This window comes from Apaloderma vittatum, unplaced genomic scaffold (genome assembly GCF_000703405.1).
Source record: "Apaloderma vittatum isolate BGI_N311 unplaced genomic scaffold, ASM70340v1 scaffold3844, whole genome shotgun sequence".
Classification (NCBI taxonomy): Eukaryota; Metazoa; Chordata; class Aves; order Trogoniformes; family Trogonidae; genus Apaloderma; species Apaloderma vittatum.
In genome coordinates this window covers 102,753-129,368 of record NW_009714213.1, presented here as the reverse complement: position 1 = coordinate 129,368, position 26,616 = coordinate 102,753, and the positions used below count along the sequence as shown (strand labels likewise).

General features: G+C 36.1%; 1 protein-coding gene across 1 annotated transcript in view; it reads right to left on the bottom strand.

The window, feature by feature from the left end:
* Window positions 1-26,616, bottom strand: part of ERC2 (ELKS/RAB6-interacting/CAST family member 2) — a gene marked incomplete at its 3' end in the record, with an annotated part of 259,347 nt that overhangs the window by 156,567 nt on the left and 76,164 nt on the right. The window contains exon 6 of the mRNA XM_009868648.1: window positions 19,866-20,033. Coding sequence (XP_009866950.1) covers window positions 19,866-20,033 — 168 coding nt within the window. The remainder of the gene's footprint in view (window positions 1-19,865; window positions 20,034-26,616) is intronic.

Genomic DNA, 26,616 nt, shown 5'->3' with positions numbered 1-26,616 from the left:
TCTTCTATTTGTGCTATATAAATCTGACAGAAGTACTTTGATGAGAAGAGGACCACACTGGGGTATGTGAGAGCAAAACCAGTACTACAGAGTATTTGTTTGTTTGTTGGGATGGGCACAGGATTAGTAAAGATCTGCTAATGCAGACAAGATTTTATGACCAGCTAATCACAAAGAGTTCTGTCAAAAACAGTACAGAAGACAAAGAGATTCAACAGCCTCACATGCTAAAATCTTGGAACACAAGATATGATTTAGTTCTTCCTGGGTTTTTAAACCCAGAAAGAACAACAAACCCTCTGGTAACCTCTGTCATTCTTCAACATATGTACGGGTACAAGCATATATGTAAGGATACCATTTTATTGCTGAATAATGACTTTTGAGCATGTCTGAACTCAATTTATGACAGTGACTGCTCTATTCCTTCTGTATTTCACAAAGTGTGTACATTCAAAAACCTTAAGACAGACTTTATTCCTTTTTTTAAAAAAAAACGGATGCCCTTACAGATAAATGTCTTTTCTATGAGGCATCCTGTCAACAAACTGCAAGTGCTAATCTTGTCACTTTTTTGGTGACAGTCTCAGGAATGCTTCTTAAATACTCTAAGGATTAAATTAAATCTTACCTGCAGACAGGCTTTAAACTCCTACAGTAACCAAATTTCTCAAAAGAAAATTACTTTCATTATCAAAATTAAGGTGCTGCACTATTGAATTTGCAAGAAAACTACATAGTCAAAGAAAACGTTCCACGCTATTACAATTTGCCTTTAGAGATAGGCATTAAAGCGTAAGAGAGTTTAAGACAGTGTAAGAGAGAATTTATCGGAGACTTCCTAGGCTTGGCTAAGGAAACTTAGCTCCATATATTTCCCTCTATACTCTATATTTGAGTTTTAAATAACTCAGACAAATATTTTGTAACACTGGCTTTCTTAATCCTAAAATTCATTTTACTCTATTCTAAATTTCTCTGGGTGGAACTCTTTGAGATTTGTTTCATATTAAAACACAGTTTGCACCTGTTCCAGTGAAGTAGCTCAGTAATGTAAGATTAGTTTAATTTAAATTTAAAATCGAAACACAGGAAACAGAACTTTTGCACATCTCATTTTCATTATTTACAAGAAAAAAATTAATACTATTTTAAGAAAAATTCTACTGAACAATTTCATAGGTAGTGTTTTACTATACTTATAACTGTTAATTGAATTACAAGAAAGAGATTTAATAAACAGCATTAATTCAAATAAGCATTAACTACGACCTCAGTATTCATTCTCACACTTCAACTCCCGCCTTACAGTTATACATAGCAAGAGATAATAAAAAACATTAATTGAAACAGGAAAAAATAATTAAAGATAGAACAAACGAAAATAGTCTAAATATCTACTTACACACAATTTATTTTTGTTAGTAAGAGTTATGATAACATCCCACTATATCCCAGAACATGAGAGAAGCTTTGGTAGTGACTCAGTAAAACAGATGTATCTACAGATGTCCCAACATCTTTGTTCGCTTACACACACGTCTGTGTGTGTGTACACGCATAATTTGTAATGAAAAACCCAGAAAAAAAAACTAAATCATTTTTCTCTACCATGACTCTAAAAGTATTACTACTTCAAAGCTCAGTACACAGAGGTGTAGCTTTTAGGAAGCATATAGATTTCTAGACAGAAATTTTACCGAATTACATACAGTTATTAAATACAAAGTCAGTCGAAGTGTTTTAAAATTCACAGGCTTTACAGCAGCTATTTGAAGTTTCAGCCTGTGGGGCAAGAGGGGCTCCATGGCTTTCCACTAACATTCATGATATAACTGAAATAGATTTTCCAATGTAAGCACAATTTCAATTAATAGAAAGAGTTAAATGAAGGGCAACTTCAGCTTCTACAGTTTGACATTGCAGAAGTCTTTTGTTTTGAGACTAGCCCCAGAGATGCTTCATCATCTTGACAAGCTTAGAACACAGAAAAAGATATAAAACCATCGTAAGAAACTAGAAAAAAAGGCACACAGGATATTTTTCCTGAGGTATGTTTACACTGTTTTCCTCCAAAGTTACAGTACTTTGGATGAAAAAGTGATGCTCCTACTACTGAAAACTAAAGCTGTAGCAGTATTCAAACAAACATACCAGACAAACAAAAACAGGAGTTCATACAGATGCTGACATCTGGAGATGGGATTTTCAAGAAATGAAATGAAGGGAAAGAAAAAAACAAAAAACCCCAGGAGACAGGAAGGGAGAGGTATAAAACTATGAAGTAGTAAGTAAAAAATATTGGCAGTGGCATCAACCACAGAAAAAAAAAAAGGTAAAGGACAGTTATAATTTGATCAGAAGGATCAACATTACATACCCTAATAACAATCAGATCAAAAAGCATTTCTAAAATAAATATGAAAAAAGGTGTATTCAAAGTCTTCTTGGGATTAAATTTAGTTCTACTCCCAGATATACACAACTTTTTCTGTATGAACAAAACCTACAATACAGAGAACTAAATTTCAGAGGCAGTGTGCATGTTTTTGAAAACTGAAGTCCAAAATATTTCAGCCCCTTCCACTGATATGTCATCAAATGCCTTTAGAGAAAAAAAAAATCATCATTTCTAAACAAGAGACACTCAACTGGCTAGAAAAAGTACAACATGGATACATAAATTTTCAACAACCATGAAGACAAAAACTAAAAGATGGCAGCATCAGAAGTGGTCATCTTATCAATAAACTCCCACATCTGTCATCAGAACTCTACCAATTCCTGTTTCATGCTGAATTCCCCACTAGCACCAAGAAGGCCTCCAGGACGGGAGAGCAGAAGACAGGGTCTTCCCATTAGGGTTTGAATTATTAGTAATGGCAGTAAGCTATGTGTCAATATCCTTCATATCCTTTTCTTCCCTCAAACTGCAAAGTCTGAGTTATTTTCAAAGCTGTTAATGAGAATTATGATATTTATTTCCCAATGCTACTTTCAGTTTTTATTTTGTTTTTTTCTTCTGTTTTAAAGAAATAAATAACACAAAATTCCAAATATAATTTTTATACCTAGGTTAACAGCTGGACTCAGTCTTAAAGGTCTTTTCCAACCTAAATGATTCAATGATTCTATGAAATATTTAGTCCCGATACATAATAGTTATTCTGGAAATGGAAAACAGAAGAATTCATAATATTCTATATTTGTGTAATTTTACAATATCTTAAGTATGGTATGATTGCAGTAGTATATAGAACTTGATTGCAAATACTTTATCAGAACTCCATAACATAGTAGGAAAATGCATTTCTTATGTTTCCTTTTCCCATTAGTTGATAACTAAACAAACCGTTTTAAAAATTCTCACATACTTAACAGGTACTAATCTGGAAAGAAATATGGTCTTCAGAGATTTACACTACTTGAAGCCTACTTTTCACAGAAGCTCTACAAACAGAATTTCAGCCTTTGAACCCCTCTTAGCTCACAGAAACACATACCTGGTAGGGCTCTGTCACCAAAACAGGACTAATAGTTTCTTTTATGTTGTAACTTACTACAAGCATTTTGTCAGGTTTGTTTACTCTGTCCTAAGGAGCAAGTGATTTTAGGAATACAGGAATATTTTGAAGTCTAGAAAGCATTCTTGCTACTAAAGAGTTTAGTCCCATATGTTCATTCTGTCTAACCATGCATCTGATAGTCCATCAACACATTCACCATAGTACGGTTATAAAGCTGCAAAGAACAAAAAAAATAATGAAGACATGAATTTTACACTGCTATCAAGCTTCTGAACAGACGTTACAAAACAAACTTCCTCAAAATAGGCTGAGGAAAGCAAGTAAGTCAGTGCTAGAATCAAGAGATCTACTCACATAATACGGAAGTATTTCCCATGTCATTATATGTTCGGTGTGATTCAGTTTGTTAAATGCATGGAGTATCAACTGAGTATTAGTTAAATCTTAGGGAAAACAGTACAGAAGTATAAAGTACCATTACAGTATCTAAAAAAATCCATTAAGATTGCAAGTTTATCTAAAGAAAAAAGAAAATACATATGCCTCTTAATTTAGAAGACAAAAAAATGTTATTAAGAGGGGAAAGAACCTATGATGTGTTCATCACTAAGAGAAAATGTTTTTTACTGGGAATATGCAGTTGTATTTTCTGGTCAGTACCTGCAATGAAGTGCTGTTATATGTGACTAGAAAAAAAAATTTCTTTATTCTATAATCAGAAACATCAGCTTACTACCTCCTATATGTGTAGAAACTGAAAGCATCCTGTTGCATCAACAAATAGAAGCAAACACAATTAAAGATGAGGATCAAAGTGACAAATATATTTTCTTTTTCTTCTTCCAAAACAAGCATGTATGTTTGTTTTATTGTGCAATCACTGTGGGAAATATTTCACCCATTTTTACTTACTGCAAGATTCTAGATCCCTTCCGTAATACAGGATTCAAATGCAGAGATAGGATTCAGAGGAATGAACAAGCATTAAGAAAGATGACATGTGTGCTGAGTTTCTCTACAGCGAGAAGAAAACTCCCTTAGGCTGCTTAGGGAAGGGATCTGCCCTCAAGTCAGCTGAAACTTTTACAGGACTATAAAAGCAGGTCAGTGGCCAAACAGAGCCAAAAGAGGAGAAGGATGTCACACAGAAAGGAGCTCCTGGACTGAAGGCTTGGCTTCTGCTACCAGACTCCAGCTGAGAAAGAGCTGGAACTTAATGCTAAAATTAACCTTCACCAGGAAGCTGGCCAAAAGAAGCCTGGGCTGGTAATATCCACTTGTGTATCTGGAAATACTTAGTCTCTGTCTTCTTCTCTTCAGGGACCAATAAATTCTCTTAACAAAACAGCTTGACTCTTGGACTCTTCTAAGAAGGACTCACAGTCTTGTGAAAGATCCATTGAAAAGTTTTGATTTCATGATACGTATCTATTGTGATATAATGCAAAATGCAATCGATATTTTCCAGACAGTAAACATAATAATACAAAATAGACTAATACATAATTCCAGTTATGACATGTGAAAACGTGGGCACTCATTCCTAATAAGCTAATGCTTCTTACACCCACTGTCTATATATATGCAACCCTACATCTCACAACATCTTACATGTTACAGGATAATGACAGATTGCTGAACTTTTTTTGAATTCTGGCCCAATTGCACAGCAAGAGCACCTGAAAATACCATCTGTATTACTTCTCTAAGTTAACCATGAAAGAATCATACCTTTCTGCTCAATCCTAACTTTCAGGTATTTGAAGACATCCAATGATTTGTAACTCATGGCCGGTTTGTATTATTTGGTACAGGTGCATATAAACCAGGATATGTTAGCCTCCCCAATAATTTCTCAAGAAAATTTTGCATGGAAAACTGTTACGCTATATTGTATGGAAGCCAGAAAAGTATATATACTTTAATGCAAACTGACATGTAGAAAAAAGCTGCTTTTTAATACAAATCATTTATGATGAACATTGATATACCTTTTAGTTCAAATCTTGTCATTCCTATTACCTTTGTATCAATTGGGAAGTCTTGAGGGTCTCTGCCTAGATTAAAAAATTACAACATGTCTCATAAAACAGTTACCAGATGGCGGGAAGAGTGAGGCAGCAGATAAGTTTTATAGACAAGTGTTGGGCAACAGGGAATACTGAAAAGGGAATCTACAAAGGAAATAGAGTAAGAATAGACACCTGAAAAGCTGTTGAAAGAGAGCGAGAGTCAGTTAGACAGTAGTATGGGAAGTCTTCCAGAGCAAGGAAAACAGGCAAATCAATACGCTGGCTAACACAAACGGGAAGTATCACAAGATGTGGATGCTGTATGCATTACTGTAAAATGCACAGACATATAAAGGAAAATATATATAGAAACAGAAAAATAACCTAAGCTTTAAAATAAATGACCAATCTGCTTTGAAAGCAGATTTAGCTTTTGCTGTCTAAAGTATCACAAGAAAAAAGCTAAAAAGCATATTACCTCATTTTAATACAATTATTTGACTTTATAGTATGTTATTAAAGTCAATGTAGTTATTAAAGAGCAATATAGTTGTGATAAATTCATGAGAAGCATTCAGCAATGAAAATAAAGCAGTAAAACGGAAGCAATCTCCACCAGCAAATGACTAGAAAGACTAGGAAAATAACAGAAGGAAGGGTTTACCATAACTTACGCCGAGTTTTACACGCTTAAGAAACCTATTAAGATAGGAGAACAGAAAGACATCCAGAAAAAAAGATTTGGTTTTAAGTACAGAAAAGAGACATCATCTAGAATTCTGAGTAACAGGCAGAAACCTTATAACTGTACTTCATTTTAAAGTGAAAAGGTTGAGCAGGTTGTGATGTAAGGAAACTGGAAGTCTGGCTCAGTCCCTAGAGAAAATGCCATGTTTTCACTCAATGTAAGAATCTCTTGCAAATCCTGCTTTTGGGCAGTGGAACGCACTATGACAGATCCTTTCCAGTACTGTGGCCTATGTCACATCTAGCACTGACAAACCTACAGTAATGTGAATTTCTTTTCCCATTGGAAGGCTAAGCAGTTGACAGATCTCCTTGCCAATCTGATTTCACGGTACTAATTATCTAAGTTTTACGCTGTCCAAAATAATTCTTCCTCTTTTGTGATATTTCTAAATTCAGACTATTAGAATAAAAAACTAAGCTCTATTAGTTTTAGCCAGATAACTGTACTTGTCAGGTGTCTATTCGTCCTTTTTGATTAATTCTTTCAGATTTACAGCATTGTTCTGACTATGAGATGTCTGAAATCAAGCATGGTTTTTCAGGTGAGATGACACAAAAGCCAGGTCATCACCTTTTGTTCTGCTACCCAGCATTTCTACACACTGAAACAGTGACAATTTTTCTCATTGAAAATACTCTTTGAAGTTGATATTAATCCCTCCCTTCAGCCTCCTGTCATTAACACTCCAAATTTCTTCTTCAGGCTAGTCAACATTTCTTTTTCCCCATACGCATCTAACTTTTTTTCTTTAACTGTAAAACTGAAGAATGTTTTCTAAGTTAAAATATTGAAGAAGGCTGTATCTGAGATAAAAATATGCCTTCTTGCTCCAGGTGAGGTGCCCTTATCTTAACTGTAGTTGCCTGTTTATCCTTTTTCATACTTCTTCCTTCAACTTCAATCAATCCAGGGAATTTTTTTTTGTTCTCTGAAGGATTTTTTTTTACTTTTATTCTTGCTCTCTTAATTCTTTCCATATTCAGTATGGAACTATGGCTTATAATAAAAATATTTCTAGCCTTGAAAGTCACCGAGCTATCACATACATCTATGCGGACAATCTAGTTAAAGAATTAACACCAAACTTAAACTCTCTCATAATCTGTAGTCTCCCAGTTTGCTTGCCTATTTTTCCTATACTTCTACTTTATATGCATATATATTGTAATACTTTCAGAATGCATGTTTTGGGTTTATTAAAACCACTATTAAATTCAAAGACTTCCAGATAAGTGTATCACTATTGCACAGAACTTACAAATCACAGACATTTCACACCTGAAGGAAAAAAAGTCTAAGTACAACACTTTAAAACTGCTCTGTCATCTTTAATCCTTAACGACATATCGCTTCCCACAGCCATATGAAATTATTTCAGAGATTTCCCAATATTCTCTTATTTTCCAGTCTTCCTGTAAAATATTCTAATTAATTATCATCATAGAATCATAGCATGACCTAGGCAGGAAGAGACCTTAGAGACCATTTAATCCAACCTCCCTGTCATGGGCAGGGATGCCTCTCAACTAGATAATATAATACTTCATCAAAATCAAGTGAGGAAAAATATTAAATTTTACACTTCCTTACTCTCAGAGTAAGCAATAAGGGGGAGAGAGGCTGGAGGAAAGTCCTAAAAATGGAAAACAATTTTAAATGTAGAAATAATTTTAAATGTAAAAAACAATTAAAACTGCAATAGCAAACATTTTTTGCATTAAAAGTAAAAATAACAGTCCTGCCCCCTGGCTACTATAAATAAAAGATGGCTACATGAATTCAATACGGCTATGTCGATTTGTACTAGAAGGGCATCCTGCCCTTAGAAATTGAATTTAAGAGCTTGTAATAGAGAATCGTATTTCATGTTCTACTATTTTACAAGGTTCCTTTAAGTTTTAGTGGTAAAAGGGAAGAAAAAACACATTGCAGAGAAGCTGCAGTAATTAATCTGAAATAACAACACCCTTTATCTTGGAAAGTTTCCTTTTAGCTCCCCATCTATATTCATATATAAGGGACAGTGTAATGACTTTACATGAAAGAAAAGCGTTGCACAAGGATAACATATCTCTCTGTCCATTTTTTTTAAAGATGTCTCTTCTTAATCATTCTAAATTAACATATTGCCAATGCACACAGGTTTATATCAGTTAAGGGTTGAAGTGTTCAAAATGTTCATCAGAGACCTAAGAATCTTGTTACTATGAGCTGTAACTTAATAGTTGAACTGTAGCTGCATGAAAGACAATGCACATATTGAGTTTCGCCATTAGTTACTGCAGGCCAGACACAGTCTTTCTATGTATAAACCATCAAAGCACCACTAAACTTAAACTGAAATGCTAAACACAGCAACTTGGATGTCTTTAATCAACATCTGCTGAACAGTTTAGGTTTTCTATAGCAGCAAAGGTAGCAAAGCAATGTTTCTATATACATGGCGGAATAGGAAATAGAAATAGTCCGAAGTAGTTCGGGGGGGGGGGGGGGGGGGGTGTTGGGAAAAAACCCCATGTTTTTAAATCTTTCACTGAATCTCCTTTATCAGCACGTTTGTATGTATAACTTAACCTCATTCTAATACCATCAATCTACATTTCTTTGCTTTTTATGCCAAATATTTAAAAGTTTATCTTGAAGAATTACATAAGATAGTGAGAAGTTTTAGCAACTGCCGTTTCTCCCACAGTGTTAAGCCCTTGGAGCTACACTTCTCTTACTACCTGAAACATGTGCCCTTCTTCATGCTGGGTTTTGACAGACACTAGATAAAACCTTCAGCAGAGTGGTGAGTTAAGAACACTTTGGAGACAATTACTATATTAAAACATATTACACAGATCAGCTACTTTATAGGTCTGCAAGCATTAGATGTATTACAGAACTTGATCTTTTGTCAGGTTTTCTCCTCAAGAACATTCACTTTAACTGCAAAATTCTTTTTAAAAATCTGAGCATTGTTTAGCAATGAAACTACAATAGTCTGACAACACTTCTAATTTCACTATCTCCCATTCAGAAGCTGATAGATACTACTAAGGGTCTGGACTTTTAAAAGATTGAATGATGGTCAGCTTAATGATAAAAAACCTGTGAGTTACATGAAAAGGCTTATTCCAGAATTCAGTATATATAGAGATCATTTATCACTGCTCTACTCGAAGAAATTTTATTTTAACATTAGTACAAAAAGTTAAGCAGGTAGACTGTAAGGTATTCTGTAAATAGTACATTAAAACTTAACCAAAGTCAAGCAAATCTTCTGCTTCTGTGCCTTTTTATGGTTTGTTTCATGGGGTTTTTTAACAGGTTTTGTAACAGAACACTTAAGGCACAATGATAACCAGTGACTGCAGCACTGCCCATCCTCCTCCTACCTCAAATCCTCATTTAAAAAAAACAGCCAGATTTAGCCCATACTGAGAAATATATCCCGCAATGTGAACTGTAGCACAGGTATCAATAAGATATGTTTGTCATCAGTAAACACTGCTGTCAGCATTACAGTACGTCCAAAGGAGAATCGCTCCTGCCTGGGCAAGGGGCAGCCATTCACAAGGCTGATGGTGTCAACTGGTTCATTGTGCTGCGGCAGCGAGGTGCTGGGAGTGGCTCTTCTCCCTCCCCAAAGATGGAATTGATTACAGGGGCTCGTGGAAGGTGTTGCACTGCATACATTTCAAGGCAGAGGCTGAATTACACTATGTTTCATAAAACGACAGTATAAAAAGTAAAACTAGTAACAAGAATACTAACAGTGAAAATTGCTGAACATGTAAAATGTCATGCAAGAAATCACGTTTTGGAAGAAGATTAGCTCCTATGGACAGTTCACAGGAATTATCTCTTTTACAACTAAATTAGCAAACTCCTGTTTTCTATTATCTTCCTATGTAGTCTAGATTCCACACTTTGAAGTTCTTCACAATTTTTCAGCTGCTTACTATCATATCCACCTCCTGACATGCAAAAAAAATCTGAAACTCTCAGAAGTCGTGGATTTATTTTTTTTTTTAAATAAACATTCAAATCAAGCTATTTATGGCTCCCATGACAGCCACAACAAAAATCCAGACTTAGCCATGGATTAAGATTTTGGGATGGGTCACAGCAGGTATTTCAGTCAAATTTTAGGTATGCTTTTACATACTCTCAATCCTGTCTATCAGCAAGCAGTTGTTTTAAGACGAGTAGCTTACAAACTCATGTGGTCCTTTAGCAGCTTCTTACCCTTACTCAAGATCAGCAGCAGGCACTAGAGAGCAACGTACAGAAGTTTCCATGGCACAGTCACTTTGTCATGGGGTTAAACACAGAGAGATAAAAGACTGTGCCTGTCTGGGGCCATGAGTGGTGATTTCTGCCATCAAATTAAGGCATCTCTTAGGCAATAAATAAAGTGGACCTGATTTTCCTCCCAGATAAATAAGAGTTTATACTGGCATAATTACCTCTAGTAAATTTACTGCAGATTTAGTCTTAAATGAATGGGAAATAGGCACAATATTTCTTTCATATATAAAAGATTATGCAATGTTATGCCTTTTTTTTTTTTTGCTTTCCAAGAACTGCTTTACTCCGTTCTCTCTATTTCACTTTGATCTTAGCACTGTGCCTGGCTAGGCGTTAAAAATTGAAGTCAGGTGTGCTAGAAGGAAGTGAATTAGATTCAGATTCCATTCTAAAGTTGGATTTATTCTACTCGTATTCAAACATACCACTCCTGATTCTACCACCAAGAAATACAAACTACTTGGCAACAAGAAAATTATCAAAGCAATCTGACCAAATTGGCACCACTAGCTCTGGCTACATCTGGTAGCAATAAAATGAAGGGAGAAGTATGAAGATAACAATTCTCATTTATTGTTACCATTAAACTTATCTGTATGCGTACTCTTCAGTCTTTGAACTTTATGCTTTCATAAAGCCAGTAAGAGCTTCACTGAAATGTGAGGGGTGATGCTTTTCCAAAAGTGATAAAATATCCAATTTACTCAGGTATTGGTCTCTAGTCACAGACTGCTCAGTCAGACGGGCAGCAATGGAATACCACCAGGAAAGCATGACTGCCAACGTTAAGGAGCTCTAGCAATGCATAAATTAAGGTGTTTGATTCTGTGCCAACACAAAGTAGAAATTTAATATACTAAAATATTGGTAAAAACCAACTGCTAATGTCTGAGTCTACTTACTATATTTATTAGGAAATGTTTCTTTTTATCTCCTGATATAACAAACTTGGATATGCCTCAGGTCAAGCTGCGGATCAGCTGTAACTGCCCACTGTAGCAAGGAGATGAACAAAGGCAGTGGGATCTACTTTCTCATTTCAGGATAAGGCCAGGATTGTTTATTAACAAGCTATTCTATCAATATATTGCTAAATATTTCATGCACTGGACTGACAAAAACATTAATCTCTCAGTCAAAAAAGGCTCAAAATCATACATAAAACCTACCACTTCTGAATCATTGAAGATTTAAAATTGTCCTCTCATGGATTTCTCTGCATATAATTAACAAGCTGATGCATTTATTTTCCTAGGGAACATTTCACAAAATTATGATTTACAATTTTCTGTCAAGTTTTAGCTAAAAAATGCTAAACTGGAATAAGGACCATCAATAAAAACATGGTAGCAACACGTTTCAAACAGTGTACTATAATCATGATACGGAATCATGCAGACCATTTATTTAGATTCAAAATTTGTCATTACATTTTGCACACAGGCAATCTCAGTAAACTTGAAACTATGTCTGGGACTTAGTTTTGATACACAAAATTCCAGCATGAATAGTGCATTAGCTCAAATGAAAATCAGTAATAGCCAAATATTTTGTTTGCTCAGTTCTGTGAATAACATCCACGCTTAACTCAAGCAGGAAGTAATTATAGCATTAACAAAAATCTCTCCAAACTACTAGTTTCAACAGTTGCTCCCACTACACATGTAGCAGTAACTATACAAAACATCTCCAAATAAACTAGCGTAGCAGGATGCACAGTTCCCAGCTTCACAAAGGATTTTGTGGAAGGCGAAAATGTACACATGCCAAAGGAAAAAGATATGAGTTAAACACCGCTAACAAAACTGGTATAATCACAGCTATGCTGTAGTAAAATATGATATACAGAATAAAACAACTGTTGCTTTAGTTAAATATTACTTGGCAACAATTCCCAGCTTGCCACTCTATATGTTCTGAAGCTAGAGCTATGCTTTTAAGCACACATGTATTCATTTTACTGCAGAATAATGGTGATCTAGCAAATGGTAATCTAGCAGGTCTAAATTTTGGAGCCTCCTACACTCAGCTACAACATACAGAGAAACGGCTGCTGATTCAGAAAGGCAGCTGCAGCATGTTCCTCTGAATCCCTCTTTTCAATGTCTCAGTCAGAAAAGGTAAGAAGCCACCCAACCTCCTTCCTCCCCATCACAAACAAGGCTTGAAAGAGCTTTCAAGAAAAAGATTAGGAAGTAAGAAAGACATACAAGCCTTTTGGGCTTGTGCAAAACTCTGTTCCATGGGCTAGTTTTTGAAGGATCTGATTTTGTGTCATTTAAAGGAGTTGTCAAAGATTCAATGGTAAACAGCTGGCAGGTGAACACCAGCTGAACCTGTCATGTGGAGACAGTCAGGAAATTGTCAGGCTGCCACTCAAAGGTGCAGTTCCAAGAGCACCACATGAATACACACTCTCCTCTCAGTTAGCAGCTGAAAATTAAAAGAAGTCATGACGGCATAATACCTCTCTAATGTAAAATTATTCTCAATTACAGTTATAACACTCCCCCTTACAATTTTTACTTCCAATCAGAAGATTTCTATTACATTTCTTGGAAGGCTATCTCTAAAAAAAATATATTTCTTCTCTCAAGCAATTCTGATTCTCCCTCATTCTTTTTCAGATTGGTCCTTGATTTCCCTGAGTAATTCCTTTGTGTTTTTCTGCACCTCCCAAATATGACTTCTACTTTTTTTTTTTTGTGCTACATAATTCAGCTCTTTCACACTTCAAAAGAAATTTCCTCCAACTCTACTGAAAAGAAAATATTACTCTTCATACAGTTTAGAACTCCCAGCATGCGAGTTGGCTGCTTTCTCAGCATGAATAAAACTTAGGATCTTATTTAAGATAACTTTGTTAATTAGTATTGACGTTTCAGAGCCAAAAGGCAGCTTCCTTCCTTTCCAGTAGCACCAGTGCCACACTAGCAGCATGAAACCCTTACGTAAGTACCTTGTTAAGCCCAGTCCTACTTTGCAAATGGCATTCTGTTAAGAGCACTTCTCTATGCTATGTATAACCTGAGTTTAGAACTATTCAGTTCTCTTCATTGGATCTGTGTGGGAAGAACTAGCTAGCATAACTTGATCTAGAAAAACTTGTTATTTACATTTAAGGATCTTTTAAATTTTAAACACATCTGATCTACACATACACATTTACTATTTCCCAGAAAGTGATATTTTTTCTCTCTCATCATATTTTAGACCTTAAAAGTGATTGTCTCCTTCATATATAGAAAGTTAATAATGTATGTAATAATAGTATCATTCTAGTGTACTAAAAACTACAAACATAAATATGACAGCATCTCTTCAAAGCACTTATAGAAATCTATTTCTTCAAATAACTAGTACTTTTTTCACTTTCACTATCAATCTCTTACCCTATAGCTCCCGGTTAGCTCAGTGGTTTGAGGGCGGTGCTGGCAACAAGGATCAACACCGAGGCCACGGGTTCGATTCCCACTCGGTCCCCATGTGTTGCCAGGTCTAGTCAAGAGGTGGCGTCCCTGCCCATGACAGGGAGGTTGGACTCGATGATCTCTAAGGTCCCTTCCAACCTAGGCCATTCTACGATTCTATGAAATGATATAAGCAAAATGCTCAGTTTTCCCGAGATGGCATACAAAGCCAGCCAAATTATTATTTTTAACTTTTAGGATTTCATAATACAGCTAGTATTTTCAAATATGCAAACAAATAGGTTCCTTTGCTACCTATTCAGAGATGTATACTACTGGTACATGAACCCAACTAATTTAACCCACCTCAATTTGACCTTGTTTCTTGAAAAACAACATACACGTTCCTTCTTGCAGTATTTTCTGACGAGTATTAACACATTCTCTTGTATCTCTAGGGTTTCTCCTTAGGGGCCATTGTATGCTGAGCACCATGGGGAGGAATACCATGACACCACTTGGGTCACCTGACCTATTCTCTCCTCCCCATAGGCCCAGCTGCCCCTTCTCCCCCACTGTGATTGCCACATGGTCCAGGCAGCCCCAGAAAACTTGTATCCTGGTGCTCTCAGACCAAGACAGAAGGTCATCCCCAAGGACAGATGCTTCCCCCTCAGAAGAGGTGAATAATTACTGTAAACTAATCCTCCACAGTTATTTTTTTAACACTAGGAATCTGCAGTCAGAACATCAACCTGTTTTATAGAACAACAAATTCAGAATTTGTCATCTCACTCTAGAAATACAACAGAACTCTAATTTGGTAATTGCAAAACACCAGTTCACATAAAAGTATATTTACAGTCTTCAGATAGAATTTGATGACATTATGATCCCTTTACAGGATTATGGAAATATTCTCCCAACTGATTAGACCACACACACAAAAAAAAAAAATCAAAAAACCAAACCACAGGCACCCTCTATCAGCAGTGTGCTTGTAATTTATACTTGCTAAGAACAAATAACTTGGTCTTTTAGGTCTTTCTGGACCATTCTGGGTTCAAAAGTTTCAATTTCAGTAGTCTTCTCAGCTAGAATTCCCACATCAAACAATAATACTTATGCAAATTTCAAAGCACAAGAGCAGGACTCATTTGTTTATGCTAGTATACTCCTAATCTTACTATATGTAAATTTTCTCTTTTTTAGAAGACAACTAACAGTAATGCATACAATTAAATGTACAACACATTTTAATTTAACACAAACTGGACAGTATCAGTTAGTGTGCACAGTCCAGCCACTCCAAGTACAGATTCAAATTATTATATGAAAGCTATGACTTTATGACATCTCCTACAAATGCTAATCAGCTGGTAGGTTAGGGCCCTCAGTCACGTAGCACTTCATCAATCACAAAGCTTACACTATTAAAGATGGAAACTGTAACTCTTTACATGAAAAGTTATGTTGCAATTCAAAGGAGAATATATTAGCCCCATTTATATGGTGTTCTTTTATAATAGTCCCCACAAAAGAATTTCCATAAGCTGTTGTCCTAACATGATCCAGGTGTACATCCTCTGCACCATTCTTGTCTCAACAACTACTGTTTTCAACACCCAGACTCAATTTTTTTAACATGTCTACAGATTCCCAGATGACAAACCACACCAGGTATAGCCACTGTATGAAAAAGAAAATTTGGGACCAAAAAGGAACACAAAGAATCATCATCCAGTTCAGCCCTTTTGCCCTGAAGCCTACAACTCGGCCATATTCATAGAACTTGCACGTTCTGCTAAGAAATGCATAAAGATTTCTGAGGTCTGCCCCTCTGCATGCTAAACTGACAGATATGAGGTGTTAAGACTAGCTTTGCCAGGTTAAACAAGGCTATTAAAACAGCATACCCAGCTTTACTGGCACTAAAATGGAACAGTGGTGCCAAAGATTCTAAAAGAAAGAAATATTAAGTAATATTGCACCTCTGACATTGACATAAGTTTATTATTACTCCATGCTAATCTACCTTGATCCAAATCCTCTAAATGCATGCTGTTCCAGTGCTGGGCCTCCCTTAAGCCTGCAAATTGTACTGAATAGTGTAGCAGTTTTTCAACTGGGTCAAAAATTACACCAAATCCACTGCAGGGGAGGACAGTACGCCATTAGCTCGTTACCCAGCCCATTACTTCATTCTGCAGCATGCTGCCTTGTATGTGTTCCTCTGCCATCTCGTGGGACTCACCACAGCTGTTCTGTTGCCACTGTTTTTGTTTCTTCCACACCTTCAGTCGGGAGCCCTCAAAAGAACCTGTCCTATCCTCCAAGCACAACACAGCTACCCAGAAAGGAGTAGAAACACCTCCAACTTTGAAGGAGAACTTTTCTGGCTTCGGTTTGGTCTCCTTTGTTTTTTCCAACATGGCAAATAACAGTAATGTACACAAGAGAGAGAATATAGAATTAGAAATTGTATCTTTCCAAGTTATGTATTCCTTTCTACTCGGTTTCAGATTATTTCTGATAGAAATATTTTTAAGGACTATATACAAATTATTCCTTCTCCAAGTACTCAAATACAACCATTAAAACAAATATTTTAGGCTGAGTGAAGCACTTCAGGCTGAGTGGACACACGTAGCCATCTATCCTGCATCAAGAAATTAAGGCACTAAAATAACTGGCTAATCAAAAATCCTCATTTCAAAAGCAAATAAAAATGCACAGAAAAAATAAAATGGAGACAAGCATTATAATATTACAGTCAGAAGAATCTATTGTTTAGAGAGAACTAGAAGTAATTATTTCGCTTTCAGTAGGGTTTTGCAAGAGTAAGACAGCCACCAAGGCAATGTCCTGAAAGAAGGTCTGTAAGGGCAGGACAATCCACTGGAAAGCTCAGTAATTATTTCACCTCTGCAGCATTGTATTAAATGGCCTGTGTTACTTTGTACCCACTGAATTCTCCAGAAATATGTGAACAATTTTTAAGTGCTTCACACACAAACGTCTGGCTGCCATCACTTGAAGTGAAAACAATAATGGAAGGTGTAGCCAATAGGTCAGAAGAAGATGAGGAAAAACTGGAGGAACGCAAGCGGTATGTGCAATCCAGCAAGAATTAAAGGATAAAAGCATGATTCAAGGATACAACTACTGCAACTGATACATATTAAATACTTTTCCATCAAAAGTTATTCTTATATATGGTTGCTATTGGAAAGGTATGTTGTCAAAACTGTAAAGAAAAGAGGTACGTTGGACAATCTTTTCCTTAAAGCACATCATTGACTACTAGACTATCCAAAAACCCCTGAAAAGTGACTGTTCAAAAATATTGCAGTAAGGTTACGACAGCACTAGGAATTACTACTATACATAGTCTAACATATTTCTGAAACAACACATGACTGAACGAGCCTCTGAGAAAACATAAAAGCTCTATGAGATACGAATGTCTGGGGACACATAACTTCATGTAGTGAGGACAAAATGAGCTAGAATAGAAAGGCACTAATGCCAGGAAAGCTTCTTGAAAAATAAAATACACAGACACTGAGTATCTTCCCTTCTACATGTACGCCTTCCAACCTAAGTCATTCTGTGATTTTGTGATTGTGGTTCAACAATGAGATTGCAGCACTGCCATTGATGCTGGGACACTGAAGGAGGCTGACTACGAGATTTCAGGGTCTAACAAGCACTGCCAAAATGATGTTGAACACTTGGGTTAATTAGACAAATAGATGATTTTTCTTTCAGAAGAATTTAAAAACCTGCATTTCTTATGGTGACATACAGAATCATCTACTTCAGAATTGCAGGCAAGATGCATGAAAAATAAACAGTGAAAGCATCCTTTGTAGTATCATACTCTAGAGTTATTTAAGTAACAGGGATAACTAGAGCAGGATGATATTTCAACCAAATCTTTCTCTAGTGAAATTACCTGTGATGAATTTATCTCAAGACATACTGGAAATTAGACACAAGTGAAATGATGATCTAAAGCTGAAAATGTGGCCTAAAGGTAATTTAAAAAAAATATTTTCCCAATATGATATTCTTTTCCTGTGACTAAATAATGATATAATAATGATCACCTGATATGAGTATTTTGGGGCATGCTAACATCTACATATTAAGATAATATGATTATTAAAAATGCTTCAGAGAAGTAAACCTACACATAACTCCTTTGTGATATAAATGAACTATTTTCTCTCTTTTAAGTAATCATCATAATTCATTCTTCTCTAAGTATACCCAGTATTCTATTCATAGCAAAAATACCCAGAACTTTAGAAATCCCCTTATGAAGCACATTTGCCAGAATAAAAATCTCAAAATAAAGTTCAGGTGCTACTTCCAGTTTTAAAGAATCAATTTAGTACTTACTCTGGTGATGCACCTAGCAGCCAGCAGGACTTACTTATCACATTGCATACTAGAGCTCATGTTTACTCTGTGATTTAGTGATGGGAGTGCAGATTGAAAAAGATTATTTTTAAGACACAGGTGCAGAAGAGGCAAGATCATCTGCAAACCCTAATAAAATAGCCATGGTGTATCAAAACGAAAAAAACAGTGTTGCATATTACAGAGCTATGGCCATCACACAATTTTGATGACCGAATTGACATTCCTCCTACTGATTCCATTTCCTCAAGATCTAAATATAAGACCAACTGTAGCATACACAACTGGATAAAAGGCTTGAAGTTTGCTACCTTTACGTCATCTACATTGCTAACAAGGAAAATATTCAGAAATAAGAGTAAACTGAACGAGTAACTATATTGCAGTTTTGACCTTATTTCATGGGCCTGAAAAAGAAGTCTCCTCAGTTTCTGGAAAATAAGGACATGCTAACACCTACATATTAAGATAATACGACCAATAAAAATGCTTCAGAAAAGCATTTAAAGACAGTATTTAACCAGCTGCAGACAAAGCACAGCTATGCTATGTGAACCCTATATGAGTCCTGGAGGAAAACCACAGTAACGTGAACTACCTACATAATAATAGAGATTAAGGAGTAGACATTCTTTGAGAGGCTGTAAAAGGAAGGGAGAAGTAAAATACATTTGATATCTGGAACTTTTTCTCCATTTATCTGTAAGCTCACAAATTCATCTATATACGATAAAGAGTGTATCTCCTGGTATAAATATTTTTTGTGAGTGTAAGAAAAAGGATATGGTAAATAAACACTCCACTACTGTATGCAGAACCCTTGAAGAGCTGCTTTTCCAGGAAATTCCCTCCCTGTCCCCCCAAGTGGAAACTATAATGACTAAATCCAACTTCCCAAAGAGAGCAAATGCAGTTAGCTAAAATTTGTGGAAAATCTGAAATAGGATTAATGAGGCTGTTTGGAGAAACTTCCCTTCTTAATGTCTTTAGCTCACAGGTAGAGCAGATAACTGACTTAATTTAGGTTTCTTTCCAAGTCCTTCCCCTGCCAAAAAAAAAAGTTTTTAAAGAAAAAAAGCAGTATCCTAATCTTTTAGCAGTCCCACAAATTTTATTTACATTGTTAGGAAAGAGTAGTAAATCAGTATTAGTAGGAACAACAGAATCCCTCATGTTGAAGAATAAGAAGTTTTTTTCAGAATTTTCATTTCAATAATTTTGTAGAAACTGCAACACCTAGTATTTTTATGATAGAATTAATACTATAGAAATGATCCCATGGAAAATAGTAACATATTTTAAATTAGAGAACTACTTAACTAATACAGACTTACTCCTTGAATTTTTTATAGATTACAAGTAATATGCTATAAGAAATAAACGTATTTCCTTTAAATGCACCTCAAACTTTTACAACATATCCTCTCACCAGTGCCCTTACCTTTTTCTGAAGGACATTAATTTTTCTTTCTTTTACTTCCAACATGTCTTTCATATCTCGAATCTCTCCAGCCAGGGTTCCTTTCTCTTCTGTGAGGTCTTGAAGTTGTTTTGTTTTTTTATTCAGAAAGGTTTCTTTTTCTTCCAATCGTAAACGCAAGGCATCAACCTACAGTAAGTAAATCAAACATATTTAGTTTTTATAAAGATCATTACCATGTGGGTTTTTTTCTAATTCCTCTTCTTTTTGTCACTTATGACATGTTTTATTTCTTTCTATGTAGATCTTCCGACATTATCTTGGACTAAGAGATTCTTTTATTTGTTAAAATGGAATACAAAACAAAAGCAGTTTCAGCACCACTGCATGAGGAGAAAAAGTAGAAGAGTCAAAACACAGAAGAGAATTAAAACAGTCCTAACTTGACATATGCATAAAGGACTAAAAAAAAAAAGAAGAGAATATTTTCTTGACTTTACATATAAAACTCACTGAAAATAGCATTCTGTACCCCACATTTAATTTGCCCATTGCCACAAATTTGACAATCAGATACCACAGTTGCTATATAGGTTTGGGCACAGATCAGCAATCTAGAAACAGAATGATTTAACAACGACGTGCCAAACAGGGAAATAAGGTTCTTTCCTTCAGTGTACATTGCCTAAGTCTATTAACAAATGGGCCTTACTGTACTCTTCTGTAATAAGCACAAATTCCTGTCAAACAAAATAAGAGATATTCCAAAGATTTTCCTAAGCAGACAGGTCTCAATAAAGAACCTCACCAAATTGCTCTGCATTACATAACTGGTTTTTTTCTTTAGAAACCATAAATAAAATTAAAAAAAGGAATGAAAAAAAACGTTAAAAGCATTCTAAGAGCCCAGAAGGTGTAGCTAAACTTGATTTTTCTCATTTCTTGCTGTGCAAATGCTCAATAATGGAATTTCATTGTTTTCTTAACACAATTCAAACAGTTCGCAAATTAGGTCAGGCAAATACTTGCTGTTCGTCTGAAAAAAAATCCATAGATCATGGCATACTGGTGATTATTTGTATACAGTTGTTTCTATAAGCAGCACTACTGCTAATTACAATTAAAAGCTTGGATATTCATAAAAACATTTGAAAAAAAAGGAGGAAAAATAGCTGACTCTCCTCCAGTACAAGAGGAGGAGCAGGTAGGAAAGCAGCAGCCACCTTAAGGAATAGCAGCATAAACGTTATCGTCAAAAAAAAGAGAAAAACATTTGGTGAAGCAAGGAACAAAGTGACAAGAAAAGAAAATCTAAGGAACAGGGTAACTGTTCAAGGAGAGAACTGGCTCTTTGGGAAGTATAACCAAGAAACAGGAAAGTATGCCCAATGTGAATAGACAGACACGGCCACAGCAGTAGGCATATACACACGGATCCACGTGGCAATACATGAAAAATGTCTGAAGAGGTGAAGAAACAAAGAGCTCAACAGGAAAGCGACTTTTTCCAAGTAGATTTAACAACCCTACTTCACAGCTTCAAATTCCTACTACCTTTTTTAATAATACCTTTCTACATAAGCACTGCCTAGAGTAGTTACTACAAGGTAAGGAATGATTGCAAATGGAAAAGGTGCTGTTCTTCACACTGTGACAAGGAAAGGAAGCAGTCACTGATACAAGCAGACCATTTTCTCTCAAGAACTTTAAAAAAGGTATTCCAAGTAATGATATTGTCACAAGTCCCTTAAAATATAATAACGGAACAAAATAAAGGCACTAGGTAAGTGGAGGTAAAACTATAGGACAAATTGCTAGCAAAAAGTAGAGCTCAGAATTAAGTTTTGCAAGTTTTAATGGTACAGCTTTTTATATAGTAGAGAAGAACAAGACACTTAAGAATCAACACAGTAATAATTCAAGAATATAAAGACACTGTCTGTAGAATATAGGGCATTCAAAATACGATGCAGTCTCAAACTCCCAATTCAAGCCTAGCGTACAGAAACTGAGGAGTTCATTCTTAATGAAATAGTTCTCTTCTCCAGAAGGCTGGTTTACACATCAAAACGCAGAATCCAGGAGAGGAGATACTAAAAATACTGCTGTAGACCTACTTCTATGTTTGCCCTTCCGCTCCATGCAGAGAAAGACTCTATGTAGCAGAGAAAGCAGAGACATGGGAGCATGGGCATGGAGAACTTTTGCAAGGTTTGCAAGCCATTAGAACAACATTATAATTCCATGCAAAGTAGAGAACTAAAATACAGTACTATCGCTTGTTATTACAAAGACAGGTTTCCCTGAATGGAGACAGTCTTTCTGATACTATTTTCTTTTGCAGTTTTGAAACCACAAGGTGTGCACATTAAGCAGACACACACAGGCTTGTTTTGGTCATAAGGTACACCACTGAGAAGACAAGGTTTGGACTGAAAAATCTATGATGTGGCAATATAGAACAACTCTCCATCTACAAGAAAGCTGCAGGAAGTCAGGCAGGTGAAAAATTTTAGGTTCACTAACGTAAATTTCAAACATACAAGTGTCAGAAAATAAAGAACAAGGTTTCAAAGTTTATATTACTGAGAAGTTAATAAAATTTATTCATCATAAAGAGCTAAAAGGAAGAAATTGAGAATGTATAAATGTTAGGTTAGCATTTTAAAGCTCTGCAGTTGGAATAGTCAGAAAAATTCATATCTATTAAGCACTTTTTTCCTAGTTAATTTGAGTACTAGTAAAGTACAAAACAACCAGGAAATCTAATTTATTTATATTTATATTCAGAGTTTTGTAAATTTATTCAAAGCAAAAGTCTGTGCAATGCCATTTTAAACCGTGGTTTGGGACCAATTTAGATGATCTATTGGATCTCAGAATGCATGTTCTTCCTCCTCTTAAAATGGCTCATTGCCTTCCTATACACTGAAAAAAAGATTTATATCCTACTTGATTTATCTTATTTTTAAAACTCTTTTTTTAGCATATCACAGTAATAAGATCTTGCAGTCTGTAAGCAGTGTGCAGTATGAGATTCAAAGATGACTTTTTAAGTTAGAAAACGAGAAATAGCAGTAGCAGCAAACTTTCAGACCTCTTTTAATAAACATAAAAGACCTCATCTGAAACTCATTACCACATCTTCTTTATAATTAATCACTTATTTGCTTCATGTCTGAGAGCAATCCCTTAAGTCAAATCACAAAACTCTCTGTTGGGCCTTTAAGCTGCAGCTGAGAAGCTCATCATAACAGGGCAGCGGGAGCTCCAACCGGGGTTCTCTCCGCTCAGGCGCTGCAGCTCTCATTTTCCAACTGCCACTGTGCAGGAGCTTCTGCTTTGAGTCAAAGGGAGATGAAGGGATCAGACCCACTGATGAAGAGAGCACCGACACTGCTCCCTAGTGACGGGGACAAGAGCAGCTTACACATGTGCTGACACAGTTCTGGTCTGCTTGGCTGAACCAGGTGGTGTCTGAGTCAACGGTCTCTTCTTTCCTAGCCAGCCAGTCCCCACCCTAAGGGCCAAGCAGAAAATTCTCACTCTTCTTCATAAATTTCTTCCCACACATCCTGTCATCATGGCTCACAGGAAAGGCGATTTTAGGCATTAAAATTTGGCAGCATAAGAAATAGAGCTGATAAGATGAGTAGATGGTGTTCAAGTCCAACTCTGTGAGTGACAACCTGTGTTCTGCCCTCACACAGATGTTGAAGAAGCACCACACGACTGAACCTTTCTGCATTTCCTTTCACCACTAGCCAGCTTATACTACTACTGCTACTACATGATTTCTGTTCCCTAAACAAAGACACAAATGCAACACAGAGGGAAAATAGAAGGTGCAGAGTGCTTTTCTTTCACACCAAGAGGAAACACATATTAAACCCTGCAGTAGAGTCACAATGTCCATCTCATCCTGTTAGCACCAGGGTTATGACCTTGACTGTGCCACAGAATAGCAGGCACCTAGTAGTTCAGAGTTGCCTGAACTGACTCTAAATGCAGATTTTCTTTTACTATCATAAATAGATTACTCCACATTCCTTCATGTAAATAGTTGACATCTTAGATCAATTCTTTTAGCTCCATGGTAACTTTTTAACACATATTAACAAACACTCGGGGAGTTTGAGGTGAACTGCATTCTTCCATAAGAAGTTGCGCATGGACTTAAGATTTGAATTTATTTAGACGTCAGTGATGTAACTTATGCCTAGAACCCCTGTTCCCACAAGAGATCTCTCTTAATATAAGACTATCTTGGTTTTCATTGAAGGATCAATTTCTAGTCTTGGTAGCTTCAAATAAAGGCTTCAAAGCAGGACTGAAGCACAGCTTTAACTGCATCAAGAAAAATATTCTAAATTACTTGAAATAGCCAAAAAATCTCAATCCCAGGAACCCTATTTCACACAAGGCCAGCACAAGCACTGGGAAGGAAAGAGTACAGCATGTCCAACCAGAGCCTTTGGTGGCAGATCTTCTGTTCCAGTCCCAGTGTCTCCTACCCCTCTCCTCCCTCTCTGGTAGGTGAGTGGTTCTGATGGCTCCAGAGCCAAAGAGACCCCTTTCTGCCAAAAGAGAAAATGCAAGCTTACATCACACGTTCTCTGCCAGGGACTCTGACACTTCTGTAGCAGGCCATGATGTAACCTCCAAGCCACAACAAACCCAATGTCATACTTAGCAGGTTCTACTGTTCTATTTCCCAGCCCTTTCCCAATGAACCACAGGTCAGCAGAAGCTCTACTGTTCTAGCTAGAAACTGAGTTACACAGACTTACAAGGAAATTCCTTCTCACAGGAATTCCACCTCCCAGGTGAATCAAAAATCTTTCTCAAATGACATGAGAAGCTTGTGACCTGGGTCACTGACATTTAACTTCCTATGCATGTGGATCACGGAGATTCAAATTAATCTTTTGCAAATCATACATCTTATTATAAGATAATACCTTAGTTGATGCTCCCTCTTTTTTTTCTCCTTTGTGCGGAAATATTTTAACCATTATATATTATAATTAAAGCCAAGTCCATGTGACAGCTTAGACTAAAATCTTTAAGATCAGAAAAGGACAGTATTTATAACAAAGCATGGTTTTCAGTCTGTGTCATCCGTTTCTTCTTGCAAGCACAGGAAACAATCAACTCTAGTTTTCCTCCCCAGAAGCTATTTTTATGGAGCTCAAATTAGTTTGTGCACTGCCACCAATGTTGGGAATAAAAGAGGAAAAAAAGTATCTGCCAAATATATTTCTATTTTCTTACATCTCCTCAGCAAGTGGTCAGATATCTTGAGCCTGATACAGCAAAGCACTTGAATTCAGAAATCCATCTACACAATGAAGCCCAGGTATTTTGATAGAATAGGTCTATCAGCTGCCAAACTAACATACACCGCAAGGAGCCATTCTAAAACCAGTGCTCTACACGAGTTTTCAGGCAGGCAGAACTCTGAGCCACTGCCAGCCTGGGAGAGTGAATAGGCAACTCATACTGTGTGTGGTCTTAGGCGTGCAGATTTATTTTCTATTCACAGGAATGCAGTGTGGAGGTTTACAAGAACATTGGTCATGTCAGTCATTTTCTCCTTCCCTAAACTCTTTTTTCTGCCTCCAGTAATCATGAACCAAGACTTTCACATTCCTTATAATGCAAAATAAAAACTACCTCAGCCTGAACTGCATGCGACCTTTCACTATATGGTATCTGTTTGGTGCGAAGCATGTATGACATCATTTCATAAGTCAGATATGAACCTCCAGATGCTGTAAAACGTAAAAGCTGTTAAATCAGTTCCTCATCTTGTGGAAGACAAGCAGCAAAATATACTACTTCATTTATAGCCAGAACAGATTTGCCAGTATTAGAAATTATCTCGTCCCTGAAAATGGTAGTGTGAAATCACATCTCCCAACAATAATGAAACAATGAAGAATTCCAAATTAAGCTTGCCAGTATATTATGAGAAACGTCTGCCATTTTGTTACTCCTCCTTTTACATCTATGGCATTTTAAATATAATCTGAAAGGAAATTAAATATGGATCATTTTACAGCATCAGATATATATTTTTATATTTGGCTGGATAAGGATTTCTGGTACACAGAAACCCTCTCCTTGGCTTTTCACTCAACACTATGTAATTTTAAGAGTCCTTGACTTATTTTTCCCAAGCTTTGGCAGTACATTTACTAGTAAAACTTGGCAATCCAAAGGACACCATCATTTTCCAGAAAAATAAAGCAAAACCAGATCTGATAGCTAACACTTAAAGCATTTCAAAGACCTCTGCCCAAGTAAATTGCTTTTTAATTTTTTCTAACTTCTTTTTTCTTCAGCAACTACTTATTTCAACTAGTTAATACAATAAACTCTGTCACTTGCTCTGGAAATACACAACACACTGCAAAAACTTTAGAATTAGATTATACTTTAGAAAGAAAAGTTCATGTAAGTGGCAAAGAACTACCAAATTCACAGTCAAACTTTATTAATCTTCATGTTATCACCAACCACTCATGACCAGCTCCAGTAGTGACGTCTATTTCTTGAAGTTCTTTACTGTTAACTGTTTAACTTACATGCTACATTATATATATAATTTATGAAACTGTTCAGTGTTATGGAGGTCCACAAGGAAGTAAGACATGAAGAAGTACTACTGTGTTTCACTGTTAAGAACTATATATTTTACCATCAAAACCAAATATATTTCAAGCTAAGGTTTAGCTTATTTTTTTTAAACTAATTCTGAATTTACTAA